Source organism: Cherax quadricarinatus, chromosome 59 (genome assembly GCF_038502225.1).
Source record: "Cherax quadricarinatus isolate ZL_2023a chromosome 59, ASM3850222v1, whole genome shotgun sequence".
In the NCBI taxonomy this organism is placed as follows: domain Eukaryota; kingdom Metazoa; phylum Arthropoda; class Malacostraca; order Decapoda; family Parastacidae; genus Cherax; species Cherax quadricarinatus.
The window spans coordinates 6,565,154-6,590,655 of record NC_091350.1 but is presented as its reverse complement, the minus strand read 5'-3'; the positions used below and the strand labels follow the sequence as shown (position 1 = coordinate 6,590,655).

Genomic DNA, 25,502 nt, shown 5'->3' with positions numbered 1-25,502 from the left:
AGTAAGGTTATGAGGATAACAAAAAGATTAGGTGATGAAAGATTGAATATCAGATTGGAGGGAGAGAGTATGGAGGAGGTGAACGTATTCAGATATTTGGGAGTGGACGTGTCAGCGGATGGGTCTATGAAGGATGAGGTGAATCATAGAATTGATGAGGGAAAAAGAGTGAGTGGTGCACTTAGGAGTCTGTGGAGACAAAGAACTTTGTCCTTGGAGGCAAAGAGGGGAATGTATGAGAGTATAGTTTTACCAACGCTCTTATATGGGTGTGAAGCGTGGGTGATGAATGTTGCAGCGAGGAGAAGGCTGGAGGCAGTGGAGATGTCATGTCTGAGGGCAATGTGTGGTGTGAATATAATGCAGAGAATTCGTAGTTTGGAAGTTAGGAGGAGGTGCGGGATTACCAAAACTGTTGTCCAGAGGGCTGAGGAAGGGTTGTTGAGGTGGTTCGGACATGTAGAGAGAATGGAGCGAAACAGAATGACTTCAAGAGTGTATCAGTCTGTAGTGGAAGGAAGGCGGGGTAGGGGTCGGCCTAGGAAGGGTTGGAGGGAGGGGGTAAAGGAGGTTTTGTGTGCGAGGGGCTTGGACTTCCAGCAGGCATGCGTGAGCGTGTTTGATAGGAGTGAATGGAGACAAATGGTTTTTAATACTTGACGTGCTGTTGGAGTGTGAGCAAAGTAACATTTATGAAGGGATTCAGGGAAACCGGCAGGCCGGACTTGAGTCCTGGAGATGGGAAGTACAGTGCCTGCACTCTGAAGGAGGGGTGTTAATGTTGCAGTTTAAAAACTGTAGTGTAAAGCACCCTTCTGGCAAGACAGTGATGGAGTGAATGATGGTGAAAGTTTTTCTTTTTCGGGCCACCCTGCCTTGGTGGGAATCGGCCGGTGTGATAATAAAAATAAAAAAAATAAATATAATCATGTATCTCTCCCGCCTGCATTCCAGGGAATACAGGTTTAGGAACCTCAAGCGCTCCCAGTAATTGAGGTGTTTTATCTCCGTTATGCGCGCCGTGAAGGTTCTCTGTACATTTTCTAGGTCAGCAATTTCACCTGCCTTGAAAGGTGCTGTTAGTGTGCAGCAATATTCCAACCTAGATAGAACAAGTGACCTGAAGAGTGTCATCATGGGCTTGGCCTCCCTAGTTTTGAAGGTTCTCATTATCCATCCTGTCATTTTTCTAGCAGATGCGATTGATACAATATTATGGTCCTTGTAGGTGAGATCCTCCGACATGATCACTCCCAGGTCTTTGAGGTTGGTGTTTCGCTCTATTTTGTGGCCAGAATTTGTTTTGTACTCTGATGAAGATTTAATTTCCTCGTGTTTATCATATCTGAGTAATTGAAATTTCTCATCGTTGAACTTCATATTATTTTCTGCAGCCCACTGAAAGATTTGGTTGATGTCCGCCTGGAGCCTTGCAGTGTCTGCAATGGAAGACACTGTCATGCAGATTCGGGTGTCATCTGCAAAGGAAGACACGGTGCTGTGGCTGACATCCTTGTCTATGTCAGATATGAGGATGAGGAACAAGATGGGAGCGAGTACTGTGCCTTGTGGAACAGAGCTTTTCACCGTAGCTGCCTCGGACTTTACTCTGTTGACGACTACTCTCTGTGTTCTGTTAGTGAGGAAATTATAGATCCATCGACCGACTTTTCCTGTTATTCCTTTAGCACGTATTTTGTGCGCTATTACGCCATGGTCACACTTGTCAAAGGCTTTTGCAAAGTGTATATATTACATCTGCATTCTTTTTGTCTTCTAATGCATTTAGGACCTTGTCGTAGTGATCCAGTAGTTGAGACAGACAGGAGCGACCTGTTCTAAACCCATGTTGCCCTGGGTTGTGTAACTGGTGGGTTACTAGATGGGTGGTGATCTTGCTTCTTGGGACCCTTTCAAAGATTTTTATGATATGGGATGTTAGTGCTATTGGTCTCTAGTTCTTTGCTGTTGCTTTACTGCCCCCTTTGTGGAGTGGGGCTATGTCTGTTGTTTTTAGTAACTGTGGGACGACCCCCGTGTCCATGCTCCCTCTCCATAGGATGGAAAAGGCTCGTGATAGGGGCTTCTTGCAGTTCTTGATGAACACGAAGTTCCATGAGTCCGGCCCTGGGGCAGAGTGCATGGGCATGTCATTTATCGCCTGTTCGAAGTCATTTGGCATCAGGATAACTCTCATAAAAAATTCATTTTGATCTTCGACTCTCAGTCGGGTTAGCGGCTTGCTATAAACTGAGTCATATTGGGACTTGAGTAGCTCACTCATTTCCTTGCTGTCATCTGTGTAGGACCCATCTTGTTTAAGTAGGGGCCCAATACTGGACGTTGTTCTCGACTTTGATTTGGCATAGGAGAAGAAATACTTTGGGTTTCTTTTGATTTCATTTATGGCTTTTAGTTCTTCCCGCGATTCCTGACTCCTATGAGATTCCTTTAGCTTAAGTTCGATGCTTGCTATTTCTCTGACCAGTGTCTCCCTACGCATTTCAGATATACGTATTGACCTCTTTTAGCTGCTCTGTTATTCTTTTCCGTCGCCTGTAAAGGGAGCGCCTGTCTCTTTCTGTTTTACATCTACTCCTCCTTTTTCTTAGAGGAATAAGCCTTGTGCATACATCGAGTGCCACCAAGTTAATCTGTTCTAGGCATAAGTTGGGGTCTGTGTTGCTTAGTATATCTTCCCAGCTTATATCGGTTAGGACTTGGTTTACTTGGTCCCACTTTATGTTTTTGTTATTGAAGTTGAATTTGGTGAATGCTCCCTCGTGACTAGTCTCATTATGTCGGTCTGGGGCTCCACGCATACATGTCTGAACCTCAATTATGTTGTGATCTGAGTATATTGTTTTTGATATGGTGACATTTCTTATCAGATCATCATTGTTAGTGAAGATGAGGTCTAGTGTATTCTCCAGTCTAGTAGGCTCTATTATTTGCTGGTTTAAATTGAATTTTGTGCAGAGATTTAAAAGCTCGTGTGAGTGTGAGTTTTCATCAGAGCTGCCTCCTGGTGTTATTACTGCAACAATATTATTTGCTATATTCGTCCATTTTAGGTGCCTTAAGTTGAAATCCCCCAGGAGCAAGATGTTGGGTGCAGGAGCTGGAAGATTTTGCAGACAGTGGTCAATTTTTAACAGCTGTTCGTGGAATTGCTGGGATGTTGCATCCGGAGGCTTGTAGACTACCACAATTATTAGGTTTTGGTTCTCGACCTTTACTGCTAAAACTTCCACTACATCATTTGAGGCACTAAGCAGTTCTGTGCAAACAAGTGACTCTGCAATGTACAGGTCAACCCCCCCCTTTTGCCTGTTCACTCTGTCACATCTGTATAGGTTGTAACCTGGGATCCATATTTCGTTGTCCAAGTGATCCTTTATGTGGGTCTCAGTGAAAGCCGCGAACATTGCCTTTGCCTCTGCAAGCAGTCCATGGATGAAAGGTATTTTGTTGTTTGTTGCTGGCTTTAGACCCTGTATATTTGCAAAGAAGAATGTCATCGGACTGGTGGTATTGTTGTTTTTGCAGAGGTGCTCAGAACACAACAATTTAGAAGCATATACGCATAAAGATACACAACATATCCCTCCAAACTGCTAATATCCCGAACCCCTCCTTTAGAGTGCAGGCATTGTACTTCCCATTTCCAGGACTCAAGTCCGGTTATATAAAAATAACTGGTTTCCCTGAATCTCTTCACTAAATATTACCCTGCTCACACTCCAACAGATCATCAGGTCCCAAATACCATTCGTCTCCATTCACTCCTATCAAACACACTCATGCACGCCTGCTGGAAGTCCAAGCCCCTTGCCCACAAAACCTCCCTTACCCCTTCCAACCTTTTCGAGGACGACCCCTACCCCGCCTTCCTTCTCCAACAGATTTATACGCTCTCCATGTCATTCATATACAGTGGACCCCCGGTTAACAATATTTTTTCATTCCAGAAGTATGTTCAGGTGCCAGTACTGACCGAATTTGTTCCCATAAGGAATATTGTGAAGTAGATTAGTCCATTTCAGACCCCCAAACATACACGTACAAATGCACTTATATAAATACACTTACATAATTGGTTGCATTGGGAGGTGATCGTTAAGCGGGGGTCCACTGTATATATATATCTTTCTTTCTTTCAACACACCGGCCGTATCCCACCGAGGCGGGGTGGCCCAAAAGGAAAAACGAAAGTTTCTCCTTTTACATTTAGTAATATATACAGGAGAAGAGGTTAGTAGCCCCTTGCTCCCGGCATTTTAGTCTCCTCTTACAACACGCATGGCTTACGGAGGAAGAATTCTGTTCCACTTCCCCATGGAGATAAGAGGAAATAAACAAGAATAATAACTAGAAAGAAAATAGAAGAAAACCCAGAGGGGTGTGTATATATGTGCTTGTACATGTATGTGTAGTGTGACCTAAGTGTAAGTAGAAGTAGCAAGACATACCTGAAATCTTGCATGTTCATGAGACAGAAAAAAGGACACCAGCAATCCTACCGTCGTGTAAAACAATCACAGGCTTTCGCTTTACACTCGTCCTGCCAAGTGAGTGTAAAAAGAAAGCCTGTAATTGTTTTACATGATGGTAGGATTGCTGATGTCTTTTGTCTGTCTCATAAATATGCAAGATTACAGGCATGTCTTGCTACTTCTACTTACACTTAGGTCACACTACACATACATGTACACATTTATTTATACACACTCATCTGAGTTTTCTTTGATTTTATCTTAATAGTTCTTGGTCTTATTACTTTTCCTTTTATATCCATGGGGAAGTGGAATAAGAATCTTTCCTCCGTAAGCCATGCGTGTTGTAAAAGTCAACTAAAATGCCGGGAACAATGGGCTAGTAACCCCTTTTCCTGTAAAGATTACTAAAAAGAATAAGAAGAAAATTGTTTTCTTTCTTTTTTGGGTCACCCTGCCTCAGTGGGAGACGGCCGACTTGTTGAAAAAAAAATATATATATATATATATACGTATATATGTATATATATATATATATATATATATATATTTTTTTTTTTCAACAAGTCGTCCGTCTCCCACCAAGGCAGGGTGACCCAAAAAAAGAAAGAAAATCCCCAAAAAGAAAATACTTTCATCATCATTCAACACTTTCACCACACTCGCACATTATCACTGTTTTTGCAGAAGCTCTCAGAATACAACAGTTTAGAAGCATACACATATAAAGATACTCAACATATCCCTCCAAACTGCCAATATCCCAAACCCCTCCTTTAAAGTGCAGGCATTGTACTTCCCATTTCCAGGACTCAAGTCCGACTATATGAAAATAACCGGTTTCCCTGAATCCCTTCACTAAATATTACCCTGCTCACACTCCATATATATACAGTGGATCCCCGCATAACGATTACCTCCGAATGTGACCAATTATGTAAGTGTATTTATGTAAGTGCGTTTGTACGTGTATGTTTGGGGGTCTGAAATGGACTAATCTACTTCACAATGTTTCTTATGGGAACAAATTCGGTCAGTACTGGCACCTAAACATACTTCTGGAGTGAAGAAATATCGTTAACCGGGGGTCCACTGTGTGTGTGTGTGTGTGTGTGTATATATATATATATATATATATATATATATATATATGTATATATTTATATATACATATATGTATATATATATATATTTTTTTTTTTTTTTCAACAAGTCGGTCGTCTCCCACCGAGGCAGGGTGACCCAAAAAAGAAAGAAAATCCCCAAAAAGAAAATACTTTCATCATCATTCAACACTTTCACCACACTCACACATTATCACTGCTTTTGCAGAGGTGCTCAGAATACAACAGTTTAGAAGCATATACGTATAAAGATACACAACATATCCCTCCAAACTGCCAATATCCCAAACCCCTCCTTTAAAGTGCAGGCATTGTACTTCCCATTTCCAGGACTCAAGTCCGACTATATGAAAATAATCGGTTTCCCTGAATCCCTTCACTAAATATTACCCTGCTCACACTCCAACAGATCGTCAGGTCCCAAGTATCATTCGTCTCCATTCACTCCTATCTAACACGCTCATGCACGCTTGCTGGAAGTCCAAACCCCTCGCCCAAAAAACCTCCTTTACCCCCTCTTTCCAACCCTTTCAAAGACGACCCCTACCCCTCTTTCCTTCCCCTATAGATTTATATGCTTTCCATGTCATTCTACTTTGATCCATTCTCTCTAAATGACCAAACCACCTCAACAACCCCTCTTCTGCCCTCTGACTAATGCTTTTATTAACTCCACACCTTCTCCTAATTTCCACACTCCGAATTTTCTGCATAATATTTACACCACACATTGCCCTTAGACAGGACATCTCCACTGCCTCCAACCGTCTCCTTGCTGCTGCATTTACCACCCAAGCTTCACATCCATATAAGAGTGTTGGTACTACTATACTTTCATACATTCCCTTCTTTGCCTCCATAGATAACGTTTTTTGACTCCACATATACCTCAACGCACCACTCACCTTTTTACCCTCATCCATTCTATGATTAACCTCATCCTTCATAAATCCATCCGCCGACACGTCAACTCCCAAGTATCTGAAAACATTCACTTCTTCCATACTCCTCCTCCCCAATTTGATATCCAATTTTTCTTTATCTAAATCATTTGATACCCTCATCACCTTACTCTTTTCTATGTTCACTTTCAACTTTCTACCTTTACACACATTCTCAAACTCATCCACTAACTTTTGCAATTTTTCTTTAGAATCTCCCATAAGCACAGTATCATCAGCAAAAAGTAACTGTGTCAATTCCCATTTTGAATTTGATTCCCCATAATTTAATCCCACCCCTCTCCCGAACACCCTAGCATTTACTTCTTTTACAACCCCATCTATAAATATATTAAACAACCATGGTGACATTACACATCCCTGTCTAAGACCTACTTTTACCGGGAAGTATTCTCCCTCTCTTCTACACACCCTAACCTGAGCCTCACTATCCACATAAAAGCTCTTTACAGCATTTAGTAACTTACCACCTATTCCATAAACTTGCAACATCTGCCATATTGCTCCTCTATCCACTCTATCATATGCCTTTTCTAAATCCATAAATGCAATAAAAACTTCCCTACCTTTATCTAAATACTGTTCACATATATGCTTCAATGTAAACACTTGATCTACACATCCCCTACCCACTCTGAAGCCTCCTTGCTCATCCGCAATTCTACATTCTGTCTTACCTCTAATTCTTTCAATTATAACTCTACCGTATACTTTTCCTGGTATACTCAGTAAACTTATTCCTCTATAATTTTTACAATCTCTTTTGTCCCCTTTCCCTTTATATAAAGGGACTATACATTCTCTCCGCCAATCCCTAGGTACCTTCCCCTCTTTCATACATTTATTAAACAAAAGTACCAACCACTCCAACACTATATCCCCCCCTGCTTTTAACATTTCTGTCATGATCCCATCAGTTCCAGCTGCTTTACCCCCTTTCATTCTACGTAATGCCTCACGTACCTCCACCACACTTACATTCTGCTCTTCTTCACTCCTAAAAGATGGTATACCTCCCTGGCCAGTGCATGAAATTACCGCCTCCCTTTCTTCCTCAACATTTAAAAGTTCCTCAAAATATTCTCGCCATCTACCTAATACCTCCCTCTCCCCATCTACTAACTCCCCTACTCTGTTTTTAATGGACAAATCCATACTTTCCCTAGGCTTTCTTAACTTGTTTAACTCACTCCAAAATTTTTTCTTATTTTCATTAAAATTTCTTGACAGTGCCTCTCCCACTCTTTCATCTGCTCTCCTTTTGCACTCTCTCACCACTCTCTTCACCTTTCTTTTACTCTCCATATACTCTGCTCTTCTTATAACACTTCTGCTTTGTAAAAACCTCTTGTAAGCTACCTTTTTCTCTTTTATCACACTCTTTACTTCATCATTCCACCAATCACTCCTCTTTCCTCCTGCCCCCACCCTCCTATAACCACAAACTTCTGCCCCACATTCTAATACTGCATTTTTAAAACTATTCCAACCCTCTTCAACCCCCCCACTACTCATCTTTGCACTAGCCCACCTTTCTGCCAATAGTCGCTTATATCTCGCCCGAATATATATATATATATTGTTTATAAACATTGTGCCCCAATTATGGGGTGCAATACATGTGGCAGCCAGTGATGTAAGATCCCCAGGCATTAGCCATGTGGCACCTAGTGATGTGAGATTCCAAGCCACTACCCATGTGGCACATGGTGAAGTGAAATCCCTAGCTATTAGCCATGTGGCACCCAGCAATGTCTAGCCCACTTTAAAATGAATGATTGCCCATGGTGCATCTGCATTAAGTAGAAACAGTCGCAATCCCACCTAGGTAGTAGGTTGGTAGACAGCAACCGCCCAGGGAGGTACTACCGTCCTGCCAAGTGAGTGTAAAACGGAAACCTGTAATTGTTTTACATGATGGTAGGATTGCTGGTGTCCATTTTTCTGTCTCATAAACATGCAAGGTTTCAGGTATGTCTTGCTACTTCTACTTACACTTAGGTCAGACTACACATACATGTACAAGCATATATGTATATACACACCCCTCTGGGTTTTCTTCCATTTTTCTTATTAGTTCTTATTCTTGTTTATTTCCTCTTATCTCCATGGGGAAGTGAAACAGAATTCTTCCTCCGTAAGCCATGCGTGTTGTAAGAGGTGACAAAAATGCCGGGAGCAAGGGGCTAGTAACCTCTTCTACTGTATATATTACTAAATGTAAAAGGAGAAACTTTCGTTTTTCCTTTTGGGCCACCCCACCCCGGTGGGATACGACCGATGTGTTGAAAGAAGAAGTTGCAATCCCACTGTGAAAGAATGAAGGTGCATAAAGATATAACTTAATGTGCTTTCATTGGGTTTACAGCAATATCTAGTAGTTAAGAAAATTTTAAATACTGTAAAGTAAACCCACTATTTAATGGACCTCGAATGAATGAACTTTTGAAATACTAGACAGAATTCGCAAAGTCACTTTATTTGGAAACAAAAGTCTGTTGGTTACAGAATTGCCCATTGTTATGATCATATCAAGGCAGTCTCATCTCCATCCTCCTCCCTTACCTTTGATGAGTTCCAAGAGGTTTTCTATTCCCGGAGCCTGGCCTTGGTCCAGGCTCATCTGGTGCTTGCCTGGTCAACCAGGCTGTTGCTGCTAGTGGCCCACTGACCCACATACCCATCACAGCCCATCCACACACTCACTATTACCAGCCACTTGCTTCCCCTTATTGAGTGTGTAAATTGAGGGGTTTACTGCATTACGGCTAACATATAACTTAAGTTTTAAAAATTTTTGGTGTTACAGGTGGTGATGTCACGGCAGCAGTTGTTGATGTAGTTGCAACAGCTAATGTGCGACTGAGTAGTACAAGCAGCAGCTCAAGCAGTGAACATTGTTCTGGAGGTATGTTAATAAGAACAAGGAAATGGAAAAGGTAGCTTATTATTATTTGAGTCCTGAGAGGTGGGAAATACAGTGACTGTCATCTAAAGGAGGGACGGAGATGTTGCAGTTCAGAGGTTCATCTGGGTTGTGATGTCAACACTTTTGGAAAGACAGCTGTTGAATGAATGACAATGAATGAGTTTCCTCTTTTTTGGGTCACCTGACCCTGATGGAAGATGGTTAAGAAATATTTTCTAGTAAAGTTTTTTTGTTTGTTTTTTCTCAGTTTACAAAAATTTTTTTTTTACTCTATTGATTATATGTACTAAGAAGTGTCCATTATCTGGTGTTAATTGTTTACAAACTTGTATGTGGTTATCATGACTCACAAAATCATGATAACACTTGCAAATAAACCACAGATTGGGTGGGGTTTAAACACATGGCAGGTGAATCCTAACCCACTGGCCTGTGAATTTTAGGACTTGCTTACCATGTGTTCAAAAGCCACCTGTTCTGTGGTTTGTTTGTGGTTATTGCATTTTTGCCTTCTGTCAGGCAATAAGTACATTAGTGTTTTAATTGTTCAGAACTTATTTCTCAGTTTTGGCAGTAATTTTTGTTTAATGTATTTTAGACTCTACATTTTTATGTTAATACCACACTACCATCACATGTACTATGATATAAATTCAGCAAATAGATTGTCTTAAAATAGCACTCATGGTAATTTGCTCATTTATTTGTTTTAAATAAGGATATGTAATAGTTTATAATCTCGGTAATCTTCTATACTCTATAATATTTTATTTTTACCACACTGGCTTTCTCCCACAATGTAGGGTGACCTAGAAAAGGAAATAATTAGCTGTCTGTTCATTTAATAAGGGTCTTGCCAGAAGTGCACAGACACCACAATTCAAATGATGTTCTGAATTGCAACATCCCCACCTATCCTTCAGAGTGTGGACACTGTAGTTCCCACTTCCAGAATTGCAACATCCCCATCCATCCTTCAGGGTGTGGGCACTGTAGTTCCCACCTCCAGAACTGCAACATCCCAATCCATCCTTCAGAGTGTGGGCACTGTAGTTCCGACCTCCAGAACTGCAACATCCCCACCCATCCTTTAGAGTGTAGGCACTGTTGTTCCCACCTCCAGAACTGCAACATCCTCACCCATCCTTCAGAGTGCAGGCACTGTAGTTCCCCCTTCTTGAAATAAAGTCTTGCTACCAGCTTTCCTTCATAAATGTTACCTTGCTGACACTCCAACAGCATGTCCAATCCTAAAAGCAGCCAACCTCCTCTCTAATCTAAAACACTTGAAATAGCTGCTAGATGCTCAAGCCCCTACTAAAGTACTTTAAACATTTACCCTTCCTTCTTTCCTTTTACTCTGGATTTATACACCCATCTACTTACTTAACCTATTCTGCTACATCCTTTCTAAAATGCCAAGCCACTTCAACTGCTCCACCTGTCTTCTGCCATCTGGTTGGTTAACTGGTTTAAAGGTTATTGACTACTCAAAAGTTCATTAAGGCTTCATGTCACCTGTTCACCACTAGTCATGAAATATGAATTAAAATAAACTTTGTGTATGTACACTAAGAGACATGTATCTGTGTGTGATTATATCCTGTTCTCTAGCCTCTGAATTGTACTTGGCATCTTCACAGCTTCCATCCTCCTCTTTGCTGCAAATTTTAGACCCTTCCTCATACATCCATATAAGTATTGGTATCACAAATTTTTTTTAACACAGTGACCATCTTTTACCAAGGTAGAATGACCCAAAGAGAGAGGAAAATCATTCCTTCAATTCCTGTCTTGCCAGAAGCATGCTGACAGTCTAGTTCAGATGTCCCTCTGAATTGCAACACCCTCACCTCTCCTTTAGAATGCAGGCATTGTATTTCCTGCCTCTAGGACTCAAGTCTGGCTTCCCTGAATTCCTTCATGAATGTTACCTTACTCACACTCCAACAGTTTGTTAAGTTATAAAAACCACTTGCCTCCACTCTGATCTGATGTACTTACACAAGCCTGTTGGATGTTCAAGCCCATAGTGCTCAAAACCTCCCTTACCCCTTCCCTCCAATTCTTCTGGGGACAACCCCTACTCTTCCTTCCCTCCATCTTGGATTTATATACCCTCACAGTCATCCTATTCTGTGCCCAAACCACCTTAACAATCCCTCCTGAGCCCTCTGAATTATATTTTGACACATTAATTTTTTTTTACTTCCATATATAAATTTTCTTTCCACAGACGCCTTAGCATTCCAACCATCATTTTTTCTCATCTCTTCTATGGTTCACTCTGTCTTTCATAGGCCTATCTGCCATTAGATTCACAACCAGATACCTAAACATATTCATTTCCCTTGTATTCCCTCCATATCCAATCTTCACTACTTAAGATTTTTGTTACTCTTTTCATCTTGCTTATTTCTGTGTTTCCTTTATATCTCTATTTTTCACATACTCTTCTTTTTCCAGCCTTAGTATTCACTTCTTTTAAAGAACAAAAGGCACAATACAGTGACTGGAACAGTACACAAATAATCCACACAAAGGAGAAAGAAACTTATAGCGGTGTTTTAGTCCAACTTGGACCATTCACTAGTCACACACATTGTGTGACTAGTTAATGGTATGTGTGGGCTGTTATTTGTGTGGTATGTGTGGGCTATTCGTGTGGTATGTGTGGGCTATTATTTGTGTGGTATGTGTGAGCTATTCGTGTGGTATGTGTGGGCTTTTATTTGTGTGGTATATGTGGGCTATTCATGTGGTATGTGGGGGCTATTATTTGTGTGGTATGTGTGGGCTATTCATGTGGTATGTGTGGGCTATTCATGTGGTATGTGTGGGCTATTCATGTGGTATGTGTGGGCTATTTGTGTATTGTTCACTTCTTTTACAATCTCATTTATAAGTATATTAAACAACCATGGTGACATCATACATTCCTGTCTAAGGAATACATTGACTGGAAAATAGTTCCCTTTTTTCCTGCATACCCTGTCCTGAGCCTTGCTCTGTGTATAAAAGCTTAATTGCTTTTAGTAACCTACTACCTCTCCCATACATTTGCCACATAATTTCTCCGTCCTTCCTATCATATACTTTTTCTAAATTAATGAATGGTTAAATCAATAAAGTTTAAATTGAAATAATATATTTGTAATGTGTCGATAAAGTGTTTTCTCTCAAGACTATTTTAAGATATTTGTACATTATATACCCAAAGCCTAAATAAAAACTTATTTTCTTTGATGTCAACATTTGGTCTATCCTTTCCCTGCATTTTCAAACTTCTTGTTCCTCTGTAATCCTATTTTGTCTTATCCTTGACTTTTTCAGTTATTGTTTTACATACACATATTGAACAGTTTCACCAGCCACTCCTAAACTGTTCCCACTTGCTCTTAGCACATCAGTTTTAATCCCATCTCTCCCAGTTGCTTTATCCCCTTTCATTCTACCCATTACCTTACACACTTCTCCATACTCTTCTCGGGCTCTTTACTCCTAACATATCTTACCCCTCCCTACCCAATGCTTGGAATCACCATCCATCTCTCATCAACATTTGACAATTACTTCCAAATATTCTCTTCTTTCTTATACCCCTACCTCCCCATTGAACATTTCTGTTCTCTCCTTTGTAAAGGCCAAATTCACTTGCTTCCCAGGATTTCTCAAGTTATTAATCTCTCTCTAAATTTGTATATGCAGACACAAATTTATTAACATATTTTGGTACCTTATATTGGCAATCAAATTTCAGTGGATAAAGCACCATTCATCATTCACCACCAAGACCATCATTCTCACTCAGACTTTGAGCATGAGCACGAGAGTCACCAGCCAGAAGCCAAGCCAGTACACAAGTCTCATAGTAACAGCTGCAGTGAGGCTGGGTCAGACCCTGCACCAATAGCCAAGCCAGAGACCAAGTCTAGCAGCAGTAGCAGCAGCAGCAGCAGCAGCAGTGAGACTGAACCAGAACCAGAGCCAGAGCCTGAACCAGAACCAGAGCCTGAACCAGAACCAGAGCCTGAACCAGAACCAGAGCCTGAACCAGAACCAGAGCCTGAACCAGAACCAGAGCCTGAACCAGAACCAGAGCATGAGTAAAAGGAAGTAACTTTTACATTGAAAGTTTGTCATGGTTTACTCAGCATTTTGGACTAGGACATTTGTTCTTTGTACATGTGATGGTTTTTAATTATATTTTTCCATGAATGTGGATACATATTAGTTTGCAGTTTTCTTGTAGCACATGTGAAAAGATTATGATCCATTATTACTTAGGGACTGGGTATAGTTGTCTTGAATTGGTAGGTAACATTTTATAATTTTTTTCACAATTGTGTTCAACTGCAATTTGAGTTACCATCACAATTTTTGAGAAGGCCTTATTATTATTAAAGTTGTACATATTCTCATTTATGTTTATAATTTTTGATAGCAAAAATATTTTATTTTTGCAAAATCAAGATTTGCAGCATAGCTGAATTTTTATATGTATGTATGTATTGGCTTTAAATGTACTCTCAATTTTAAGGAGTTGAAGTAATTGATGCAGTGTGGCTCTCTGTTGTTTAATTCATGTAATTAGTGATTTTAAGTTTTGTTAAATATTAAGCATTTGCTAGATTGAATAATTTTGTGTTGAAGTGTATATATTGTACCACTCAGCAGTATTATGTACCATATTTACAAATTTTTTTAATATCATTTGATTAGTTATTTAGGTCTTGCTTTCGTGAAAATAAATTTGATATAATTTACTTTTAATTTTCTCTGTGCTGTATCTGATTCTCTGTTCTACCCAGGATCTCTCCTCTGAGGGGATGGCCTTGATGGAGAGTCTTCAATACAAGCCTTCCTGTATATTATTCTCATCTATTCTATTCTATTTCACTCTCATGGAACACTTCATGTACATGCTACTTTAATTAGCAACTCTTGAAATCGTAATGATGCAGTTGTTAACGACTCATCGTACAGAGGGTTCAGACTCATGGCATTGTCCAGTGGATAGAACACTGACCATGGGTTTGAACCCTCCATTTGATGAGTCCTCTACTTACCTTTCCATGTTGTTGGTTGTCTACTTATTGCTGTATGCCCTTGTACCTCACACCTGTATATCCTACTTGCACTTGTCACAGCTGTAATTTGCCTCGTGCAGTCATTGTCAGATACAGCATGTCTTGTCCATTTATTTATTTCATGTTGAGTATTTTTTAGCCATCTGAATAATCTTGGCTCTTCTTTGCATCTTTATTACTCGCACAATGAAAGGTTTGGACCCATGACTAAGCCACTCCTAAATCTAGCAGGCCAGTATGTTATCCACTGTACCATGCCAGTCGAATAAGATTCATCAAACTGGGTGTATTTCTGTACACCACAAATTCAAGTTTTTACAGAATAATACAGAAATACTGCAGGGAAAACCAGTTAGATCCTAAAGTAAGAGTAAATAAACGAGAAACGTGCTATGTTTAAAAAAAAAGACTGCAGGACAGATAAGCAACTAGCCATGGCTGGTTGCTTATCTCCCTTGTGACTTTCTTAGAAATCTTATTTCAGTAATCAGAATTAAAGACATGTCTCATTCTATTTCTGTTTCACTCTAACAAGTCACATCTGAAAGGAGCATACTGTCCTGCAGTCTTTTTTTTAACATAGCACGTTTCTCGTTTATTAACTTTTACTTTAGGATCTAACTGATTTTCCCTGCAGTATTTCTCCCCTTTGTTCCATATCTGCATAATACCATACTGACCCTATAAATTGCATTCTTCTGCTTAATCCAGTTATTCTTCACTTTTCATAGGTTATGTGCATAGGTTGACTACTGACATTTTCCAAGTTTTTTTAATTTTTCATGTATCACATTTGCAAATGTACTCTAATTTTTGAGGGCCTTTTAAAAAGGGTCACTGGTTTTTGGCGAAAAAAAGTATTCAGGCCTAAACTTGAAAATAAAAGGATGCCATAAATGGAGTAGTGTTGACCCCATATATATACTGCGTTAAACTCTACCCTACACAAAAGATTTCTACAGTACTGCTATATATCACTGTATAATATTGTAGTGCATATAGAAAATATAAATTAGAATAATGCATGTTAAGACAGTGGGAATTGTGGTGGAGGTTTTATGTGGGTGGTTTAGTGTTGTGCAAGTGGTAGCTCTTTCTTTTATATAATCTTAATTCTTTAATATCCTCTTTCCTTTCCCATGGCCATAATTGAAGAGCATGTTGACATAGCACAAACCCTTAAACAAAATTCTTTAAGAAAAGTCCCTGTTGATATCTAACACTGGTCTCATGAATTATGCAGCACCTTTTAATTTCCCCCTCTCTCCTTTAATATTTCCAATACATTGCCCTTCAAAGATCAAACACTTATTATACTATACAAGGTTGGTAAGTCACCATCCAGGAAGGTACTGCTGTTTTGTCATGAATGTGAAACCAAATACCTGTTAAGCATTTGGCATTCTGGGAGGATTGTGTGTCTTCCACCTCATGAACATTTAAGAGGAGCAATGTTACAAAATTCTACTTGTTTAGTGTACACTAATTGGCAGTTTGGAGGGATATGTTGTGTATCTTTATATGTGTATGCTTCTAAACTGTTGTATTCTGAGCACCTCTGCAAAAACAGTGATAATGTGTGAGTGTGGTGAAAGTGTTGAATGATGATGACAGTATTTTCTTTTTGGGGATTTTCTTTCTTTTTTGGGTCACCCTGCCTCGGTGGGAGATGGCCGGCTTGTTGAAAAAAAAAAATAATCTTTATTTTCCTGTGTGTTGTGTATTACAAAACAGACCAGAAAATAAAGATTAGTGTACAATAAATAAGTAGAAGTTTGTAAGATTGCTCCTGTTCAATGATCATGAGATAGAAGACACACACACTCCTCTTGCTATAATATAGCCTTCCCAGTTAAGCAGGCCTGGTCTGAGACCAAGCTGCAGTGGTAATGACCTCTGTAACCATTATTATTATTATAATCATAACTAAGGGCTAAACTCACAAGGGTCATACAGCGCTGACCTGTAACCATTAACCGAAACTCAGTGAATCCCAAATTTTTTCATTTCTTTTTTTCTATGTTTATTCTATTTACAAAAGCATAAGCATACATGATGATGGCTCATTTTCTCCTACCTTACATTCAACTTCCATATTTCTTGATAATTATTATTATAATCATGAAGTGCTAAATCAGTAAGTGTTAAACAGCGCTTGGGGAATGGGATGTTATCAGATTTCATCTGAGGTAAGGGAGGGCAGCTCCAACATCATGGATCAAGAGAACATTACCAGCATCAAGGCACCCTCCTAAAAGGAACACTCGCAAGCTATCATACAGTGTCATACTCTTTGCAAAGACAAAGTAGCCATCCCCTTACTAACTCTTCAGCTGTATTCTTCTTTTAATGATTTGTCATACTAATACACTAGCCAACAAATTGAATTTTTTTTATCCAGTTCAGAAACCAAATTGGTTGTTTTAAGCTAATTTTGATGTGTTGATATGAATCTGAGCCTTAGTCTGTAATATAAGTTTTTAAATTTTATGAATATTTTGGTTATTTAAGGTTGAAGAACTACATGATATATGTTGTCTTACAATCATAGGTATTATATCATTCATATTGTTATTATAATCAAAACCAAGCACTAAACCCACAAGGGTCATGCAGTGCTGCTGGGCAGGGTATGACTTGCTTGATTAGAGACTAGTGAGGGTGGAGAGGATAACAGAGGTAGAGGTAGAGATAGCTGTGAGAAATGCTAAAGGAAGTACCATCAAAGTTTGTGTAATAAATCAGTTTTTGTCAAAACAATCAAAGAGGGAATCTGTGTTGAAGGCGGCGCCATCAGCGAGGAGGGAAGATAAAGTAGGGGTGTTAGAGCGGTGATGACATAGGAAGTAAATTATGCATGCTCATTGATATTAAGTGTGGTGCATTATATTTGCAAACTGATAAATTTCCACACAATCATGTAAATGTATTTCCATCAGGCTTTTTCACTTGTGTTGAGTATGGCTCTCCCACATCAGTTTCTACCACAGCACAAGTGAACCATCAAGCTGATTGTTGAGTTTTTCCTAATATATCTTTTCCATGATGGCTTTCTTCTTCTTCTTTCAACACACCGGCTGTATCCCACCGAGGCGGGGTGGCCCAAAAGGAAAAACGAAAGTTTCCCCTTTTACATTTAGTAATATATATACAGGAGAAGAGGTTACTAGCCCCTTGCTCCCGGCATTTTAGTCTCCTCTTACAACACGCATGGCTTATGGAAGAAGAATTCTGTTCCACTTCCCCATGGAGATAAGAGGAAATAAACAAGAACTAGAAAGAAAATAGAAGAAAACCCAGAGGTGTGTGTGTATATATATGCTTGTACATGTATGTGTAGTGTGACCTAAGTGTAAGTAGAAGTAGCAAGACATACTTGAAATCTTGCATGTTTATGAGACAGAAAAAAGACACCAGCAATCCTACCATCATGTAAAACAATTACAGGCTTTTGTTTTACACTCACTTGGCAGGACGGTAGTACCTCCCTGGGCGGTTGCTGTCTACCAACCTACTACCTAGGATGATGGCTTTATCTTAGTGAAATCATTCACTGTGGGGATCTATTTCAGAGAAACTGTAAATATTAGAGCAAAACTAAGTTCAGATTTGAATTCACCCTCCTAAAATTAGTTTGAAAATTTTTTAAATGTTAACTGAAACCATTGTTGGCCAGTGTTATTTATATCCTTATTTTCATCAGTTAAATAATTAAGTATATTGGATACATTTTTTGATAATTTTTTAAAGCTGCTCTGTGTCATTTTTTTTATTAAAATACATCTCTGATAATCAGTAGATGTTATTATTATTATTATTATAAGCAAAACTAAGCACCAACCCACAAGGGTCATACAGCACTGTAAGATGTTATAATAAGTTAGGTTTTGTATCAGGAGCAAATACCTCATTTAATTGTAATAGAAGCTTTCTAAGTGTGTCATTCTAAAATTTATTAATGGCATTTTACAATATTTTTTTACTGGTACTGATTTCCTCAGGTTATAAACCTTTGTTGTGGACTTCAGTAATAAATCTTGTATAATTTTGCTATGAGAATGTAATCAAATTCTTCATGTTTATTGAGGCGAAGGGTTATAACATGGAACTATCCCAGTGGCATTCAATATCTGTGGTCTTAGGAGATTCTCATCTAGATGATATGGATCCAAAATTTACTTGTTGGTTCCTTTGCTTAAAATTCCATAATTCTCTCTCTCTCAAGTTCTGTGGGAGCATCTTCCTGACTAGTTCACTAGAATCAATGCTTAGATGAGACTGGAGGTACTGCAATGCATCTTGCAGTACCTCCAGTCCACTGGAGGTACTGCAAGATGGAGGTCCACAGTTTATTGTGGACCTCTAGTTTCCTTCATTCTTGTTCTGTGAAATTGGTAATGGCATCATTGGAACCCAGTGACGCCCAAAGCAAGATCTTGTCGGTAAGGAGAGAGGTGATGATTGAAGATTCTAGTAGGCAGGATCTCACTTCAGTGATAGTTTACTGCCTCAGTGAGATAATTTCACATTTGGAATGGTATAAAAACCTACCTACCTCTATCTCTTTCTATATTTCTCTATCTGTATCCCTCTCTCTCTATCTCTATATCTTTGTTGGCCCAGAAAAGCTTGGAAGGAGGTGGTAAAGGAGGGTTTGTGGGTGAGGGGCTTGGATTTCCAGCAAGTGTGCGTGGGAGCTTTAGATAGGAGTGAATGGAGACGATTGGTTTTTGGGACCTGACGAGCTGCTGGAGTGTGAGCAGGGTAATATTTTGTGAAGGGATTCAGGGAAACTGGTTAGCCAGACTTGAGTCCTGGAAATGGGAAGTACAGTGCCTGCACTTTAACCCTTTCAGGGTCTGTGCCGTAGATCTACGGCTTTACGTTGAGGGTCCAAACCGTAGATTTATGCTATGAGCTCAGCTCACTCTGATAAGTTGTGAGTGGTAAATTTGGGCCTAGATAGGAGAGAATACATCTATATGGTATGTGTGCACCACATAAAACAAATCCTGCAGCACACAGTGCATAATGAGAGAGAAAACTGAGACCGTAATTTTCGATTAAAACAGCAATTTTGCAGTGTTTTTTTTTGTATGTTTTTTACAGTTGTATTTGCAATTTCTTGGTCTCAATTAATAGAATGGAAGATATATTACAGAAATAGAGATGATTTTGATTGGTTTTAGTACTGAAAATGGCTTGAAACTGAGCTCAAAGTAGCAGAAATGTTAAATTTTTGCCAATGTTCAAAAGTAAACGAATGACCTCACACGTCTAATACCCACCAGCTGATGGGTCTAATGTACATTCACAAATGTGCTGATATTATATATATACAATTATTACAATATTGCATGACAGTAAATCTTCTATTTTTTGGTTTGAATAAAAATTCATGATGTGAATTAAAAATCAAAATGAAATTCATTTGTAAAGCCTGAAAACGTAACTAATGAACAGAGGATATGTTAGTTTAGTGCCAGGAATGTCTTGACCCTATTTTGAAATTGGAATATTTTGAACTTTGCACTAAATTGGCCAAATTACCGATTTCCAGTCACTCGATAGAATAGAAGTAATACTAGTGAAATAGCTAAGAATTTGATTGACTGGAATAAGATAATTGGCCTAAAATGGGAGTCAAAGTCAGCAAAATCGCCGATGCATAAGTATCGCTGACACGTCAAAATTCGATAGAGCATAATTTCATCAATTTTCCATCAAATTTCGTACCTTTTGTTTTATTACCTTCAGAAAAAGGTTCTCTACCATTTCATAAGAAAAAACAAAACAAAATTATTTTTTGAAAATTCTTGGACACTGTTGCACACTTTGAAATTTGGCCTCTAGACCCTGAAAGGGCTAAAGGAGGGGTTTGGGATATTGGCAGTTTGGAGGGACAACTGAGCTGTCATATGTGGGTGCCTCTGCACAAACAGTGATTATATATGAGTGATGATGAAAGTGTTGAATGGTGATGAAAGTATTTGTTTTTGGGTTTTTCTTTTTGGGTCACCCTGCCTTGGTGAGAAACAGCTGACGTGTTAAAAAAAAATAAAAAAAATATATATATCTATATATGTCTCTCTCGCTCTCTTTTCTGACTTCACCAGTTTAAGATCAGATAGCAGGTGGAGTTTTTTAATGTCAAAGTGCCATCATCCAGATACCAGATATTTAGTTTGCTTGCCAATCTGCTGGCAATTTCTTCAGTTGTCACGCAAAAGATGAATTGAGTGATAGTGTATCGTACCCCTGCTGGACCTCCTGAGAGATGGTGACATTTTTGAAGTCTAGGCTTAATGCATACATTACTACTGTATGTTCAGGTTGATAATCAATATCCTGTACTAGGACCTTTTGTGTTTGGGAGAGGGAGGGGAATGTTATAAAAATATGAGATTTATTATTGGGTGATAATATTCTTAATTAAGAGGTTTTCTGAATTGAAATAATAAATTATCATCTTTTTTTAAAATCAGTGTCCAGTTTATATTATTCAGAACTTTCTATAATTCATGCAAACTCATCCATCTTAATGAAAAAGAAATAATGGCATTATTATCATCAGTACTAATTGCTGCTGCCAACCACTGTGATTGACAGTACACCATTCATCTGTGCATTAGTAAGTCAGTGTAAACTTAATTTGTGCTAATCAGTCATTACCTTGAGTTTGAAACTGTTTACTGGCCACTTAGAAGTTCTTATTTTTGCTACTTATTCATGAGTCACATGTGCTTCAGCACATCATAATTATACAGTTCATATGAACAGTATTTAAAATTAAGCAACAATGATATGATAGCTGTAAAGTAACAGAAGTAAAAATTAATGGAAGATGGAAAAAGGAGACATAGGTTTAGATTCACCGTACATATCCCGTTTCCACGGGAATAGGGTTCAACCTGGAATCTCCTTGTCCACCCGTCCATTCTTCCGTCCATTGCATAAAGACTTTTACACAATTCCTTGTACATGTCAATGGCATGTATAAGGCATTATTGCTTGTACATATTCAGTTTTTTACTTTATTGCTATTTGATTGTGGAGAAAGGTTAGATTAAGTTATTGAATAATTTGAAAAAATTGTTATGTGAGACTAGGCATCTATTCATTTTGGGTAGAATAGAGTGTTTCAATACATGTGACCTTCCAAGTGGGAGGCTAAAACTCCAGAATATGTCAGGATCTTCCAGTCATTTCCAAAATATTAATTTTTGTTATTTTTATCATGGGTGAGCACTAAACCCATAGGGATTATAGAGTGCCTGTGTGGGGGGATGGGGGGGGGTCGGAAGGCATTCAGGCTTAATTCAGGAAATTGGAACATTGATCCAATTCTCTAGATCAAGAGCCCCTCACCAGCATCAAGGAACCTCCCTTGAAGGCTCCAGAATATTAAATCTTTGGCTTATTCCTGAACTCCTTCAATATGAAACTCAATATGAACTCTGGGATTCATTATTTATCATGTGACTGATTGTAATGTAAAATAAAATTTTGTAGTTTTGTCTATTAAATGAGCAAACAATTTTTTTCTGAATTTTAAAATTACAGTGGAACCCCGAATATCGGCTGCTGCGTTTATCAGACAAATTGTATTTAGGCCGGTTTTTGGGAGGAAATTTTGCTCCATATTTTGGCCAGTACCTTGCAAATTGGTTGTATGACATGCATCAGCCTGCAGGGAGTGTAGCAGGGAAACAGGGAGTGTGGAAGGAAGGCAGAGAGTGTAGCAGGCAGGCAGGGAGTGTAGCAGGGAAACAGGGAATGTGGAAGGGAGGCAAGGAGTGTAGCAGGCAGGCAGGGAGTGTAGCAGGCAGGCAGGGAGTGTAGCAGGGAAACAGGGAGTGTGGAAGGGAGGCAGAGAGTGTAGCAGGCAGGCAGGGAGTGTAGCAGGCCTGCAGGGAGTGTAGCAGGGAAACAGGGAGTGTGGAAGGGAGGCAGAGAGTGTAGCAGGCAGGCAGGGAGTGTAGCAGGGAAACAGGGAGTGTGGAAGGGAGGCAGAGAGTGTAGCAGGCCTGCAGGGAGTATAGCAGGGAAACAGGGAGTGTGGAAAGGAGGCAGAGTCCTTATGGAGGGGGATTCCCCTTACAAACAATAATCAGTCCCCCCCTCTCTCCTCCTCCCTGTCTTCCATAAGCCAACAAGAGTCTTCAATGAAGGTATGTAATAGTGATTTAAATGTTCATTTATTTATTTTATTTAGTTCTCATTATTTTGTGTATGTAAAACTATAATTAATCTTTAAAAAATGTATTTTTTGTTAATATTTTTGGGTATCTGGAATGGATTAATTGTATTTACAGTAATTCTTATGGGAAATATTGCTTTGAATTTAGACCTTTTCGAATTTAGGCCAACCTTCTGGAAGGGATTGCAGTCGATATTCGGGGCTCCACTGTAAATTAAAAAGAAATGGAGATCAATAATTTCCCCTGAAATTCTTAGTTTGTTTTGAAATTCCAGTCAGTTTAACATTGACAGATTTTCGTAACTAAATTATGAGCAGAAAATTTGTAAACCCACAGCTTCCTGAAGCATCTATCCCATGTATAGTACATATTTTTCAGTCATATGCAGGTACATGCCTTCACCTTTTTCCTTACCTGCTTTTAAAAAGCAAGATGAAGTCGTAGATATTTATTTTATTTTTCAATAATAACAATAAGAAAGCAACCTGTCCTCAGATTAGTATGTTAGTTATGGTACTCAACCTTCTATACAGAAGTTGGATTTCAACTTATGCATAAGTCAAACTGAAACATACTAACTTTACCACAAAACCAAGGAACATCTGTACTTATAATAAAGCCAATAGCATTTTACATAATTTTTTCTAACAATTTCTCTTTAACCCTTAAACGGTCCAAATGTATATATACGTTTTTTCAACATCTGAAAGTATGTAAAAAAATGTAGATCTTTTTTGTTTTACCTTTGAAAGCATGTAAAAAACTTGTATCTACATTTTTTTTTGTTATATTTGAAAATATGTAAAAAAAAGTAGATCTACTTTTGGAGCACTACAAATTTGAACGTCGATCTGTTTGGACTGTTTAAGGGTTAACTGTTATTTAGATATGCTTATCTTAGATTATCTTTCATTCATGATAAGCATTTTTGGCATGTACAGCCAATGAAACAACAGGCAGTATGTTGAAAAATTGCGTTTATGATGCTATAATTATAGCCCATATGTTTTTTTTATTTATGAACTCTTATATACGTACAGTGGACCCCCGGTTAACGATATTTTTTCAATCCAGAAGTATGTTCAGGTGCCAGTACTGACCGAATTTGTTCCCATAAGGAATATTGTGAAGTAGATTAGTCCATTTCAGACCCCCAAACATACACGTACAAACGCACTTACATAAATACACTTACATAATTGGTCGCATTCGGAGGTGATCGTTATGCGGGGGTCCACTGTATATAAATATACAGTATGCTGAAATTACTAAGATTCTTATAATGTGTAAATCAAAAACTAAATTTATGAGTCTGAGGATGGACTGTAATATAGAGAGGTCAGAAGGATGTTAAGAACAAACTTGAGTAATACTGAGTATGGTCCAGATATTAAATGAAAGTACAGTGGAACCTCGGTACTTGAACAGCTCCCTACTCGAACAATTTGGTATTCGAACGCTTTGTTCGGTAAAAAAAATCACTTCGTAGCTGACCGTTTGCTTGGCACTCAACCAAACAAACATGACCTGCCAGATCTACGCTGTAAACTATTTCGTGTTTCTTCACATTTTTTGGTGTTTTTTATATTATTTGTGAAGTCACCATGGGGCCTAAGAAGATTAGTGATAACAGCTAACAAAAAAGAAAATTACTTGGGAAACATTCATTTGGTACTCGAACAGATCGGCACTCGAACAGCCTTCTGGAATAAATCAAGTTCGAGTACCGAGGTTCCACTGTATTACAATTATAAATTGAACGAAAATACATATTTGTTCTAGAGTGCCAACACAAGAAGACACTAGGAGGATTTCTGCCACTTATGTATCTGAATGGTATACAATACTTACAAGATGTAGAATTAGACACGTGTGCAACATCTGGGTTTCTTGTTTTTGTGGACTTTTCACCATTCAGTGGCTTTATCAATACAAGGACATAACATGAAAACTGTAGAACTATATACAAAAGATGAGGTAATCATCTTTTGTATATAGTTCTACAGTCTTCACATTATGTCCTTGTATTTGTACTGGTAAAGCCACTGGATGGTGAAACATCTACAAATAAAGATACCCAGATGTTGCACACGTGTTCAGTTCTTCACTTATTTATCATTGAGGTTTAGGGAAGATGAGAAAGAACAGAATTAAACATTCATATTCCCATTTTTGAAGATAGAATTTGAAAACACTTTTCAGTACTGTTGTCTCATTAAATATTTAGCATTTGCATGTAACATTATCTTAAGGTTCCTCAAGTGGGTTATAGCTTTAATCTTGAGCTAATCAAATCCTGAGCTGATTGAAACAGACTTGTACATTACTAGAGCTGACCAGACCTGACTACATTTTAACCCATTTTGCCACTTAGTGGTTGTACCTGGGAAATACTGCCATCTTTTGACCAATACATGTATGTTAAATGTTCTCATATAAACAATGCCTGCTGGTGCTACCCAGAGCAACTATGCAGACATTCAAATATTCTATATTATTGTTTTAGAAATATAAGATATGGATGCTAAGTTACATCATCCAGCTAATTGATATAATGTTTGGCTTATAAAAGATATATACTTCACAAAACAGGGAATATATGACTAATTTATAATGTTTAGATGAAAGTTAAAACTGCAACAACATTATGTTTATGATCAGGTCATGTTTTTTTCTGTTTTTTTTTCCTGTGATTTTTCT

General features: G+C 38.6%; 1 protein-coding gene across 1 annotated transcript in view; it reads left to right on the top strand.

The window, feature by feature from the left end:
- Window positions 1-24,046, top strand: part of LOC138854430 (uncharacterized) — a 53,731-nt gene extending 29,685 nt beyond the window's left edge. Inside the window, exons 5-6 of the mRNA XM_070097662.1 lie at window positions 9,392-9,490; window positions 13,272-24,046. Coding sequence (XP_069953763.1) covers window positions 9,392-9,490; window positions 13,272-13,621 — 449 coding nt within the window. The 3' untranslated portion in view covers window positions 13,622-24,046. The remainder of the gene's footprint in view (window positions 1-9,391; window positions 9,491-13,271) is intronic.
- The last annotated feature ends 1,456 nt before the right edge of the window (window positions 24,047-25,502 follow it).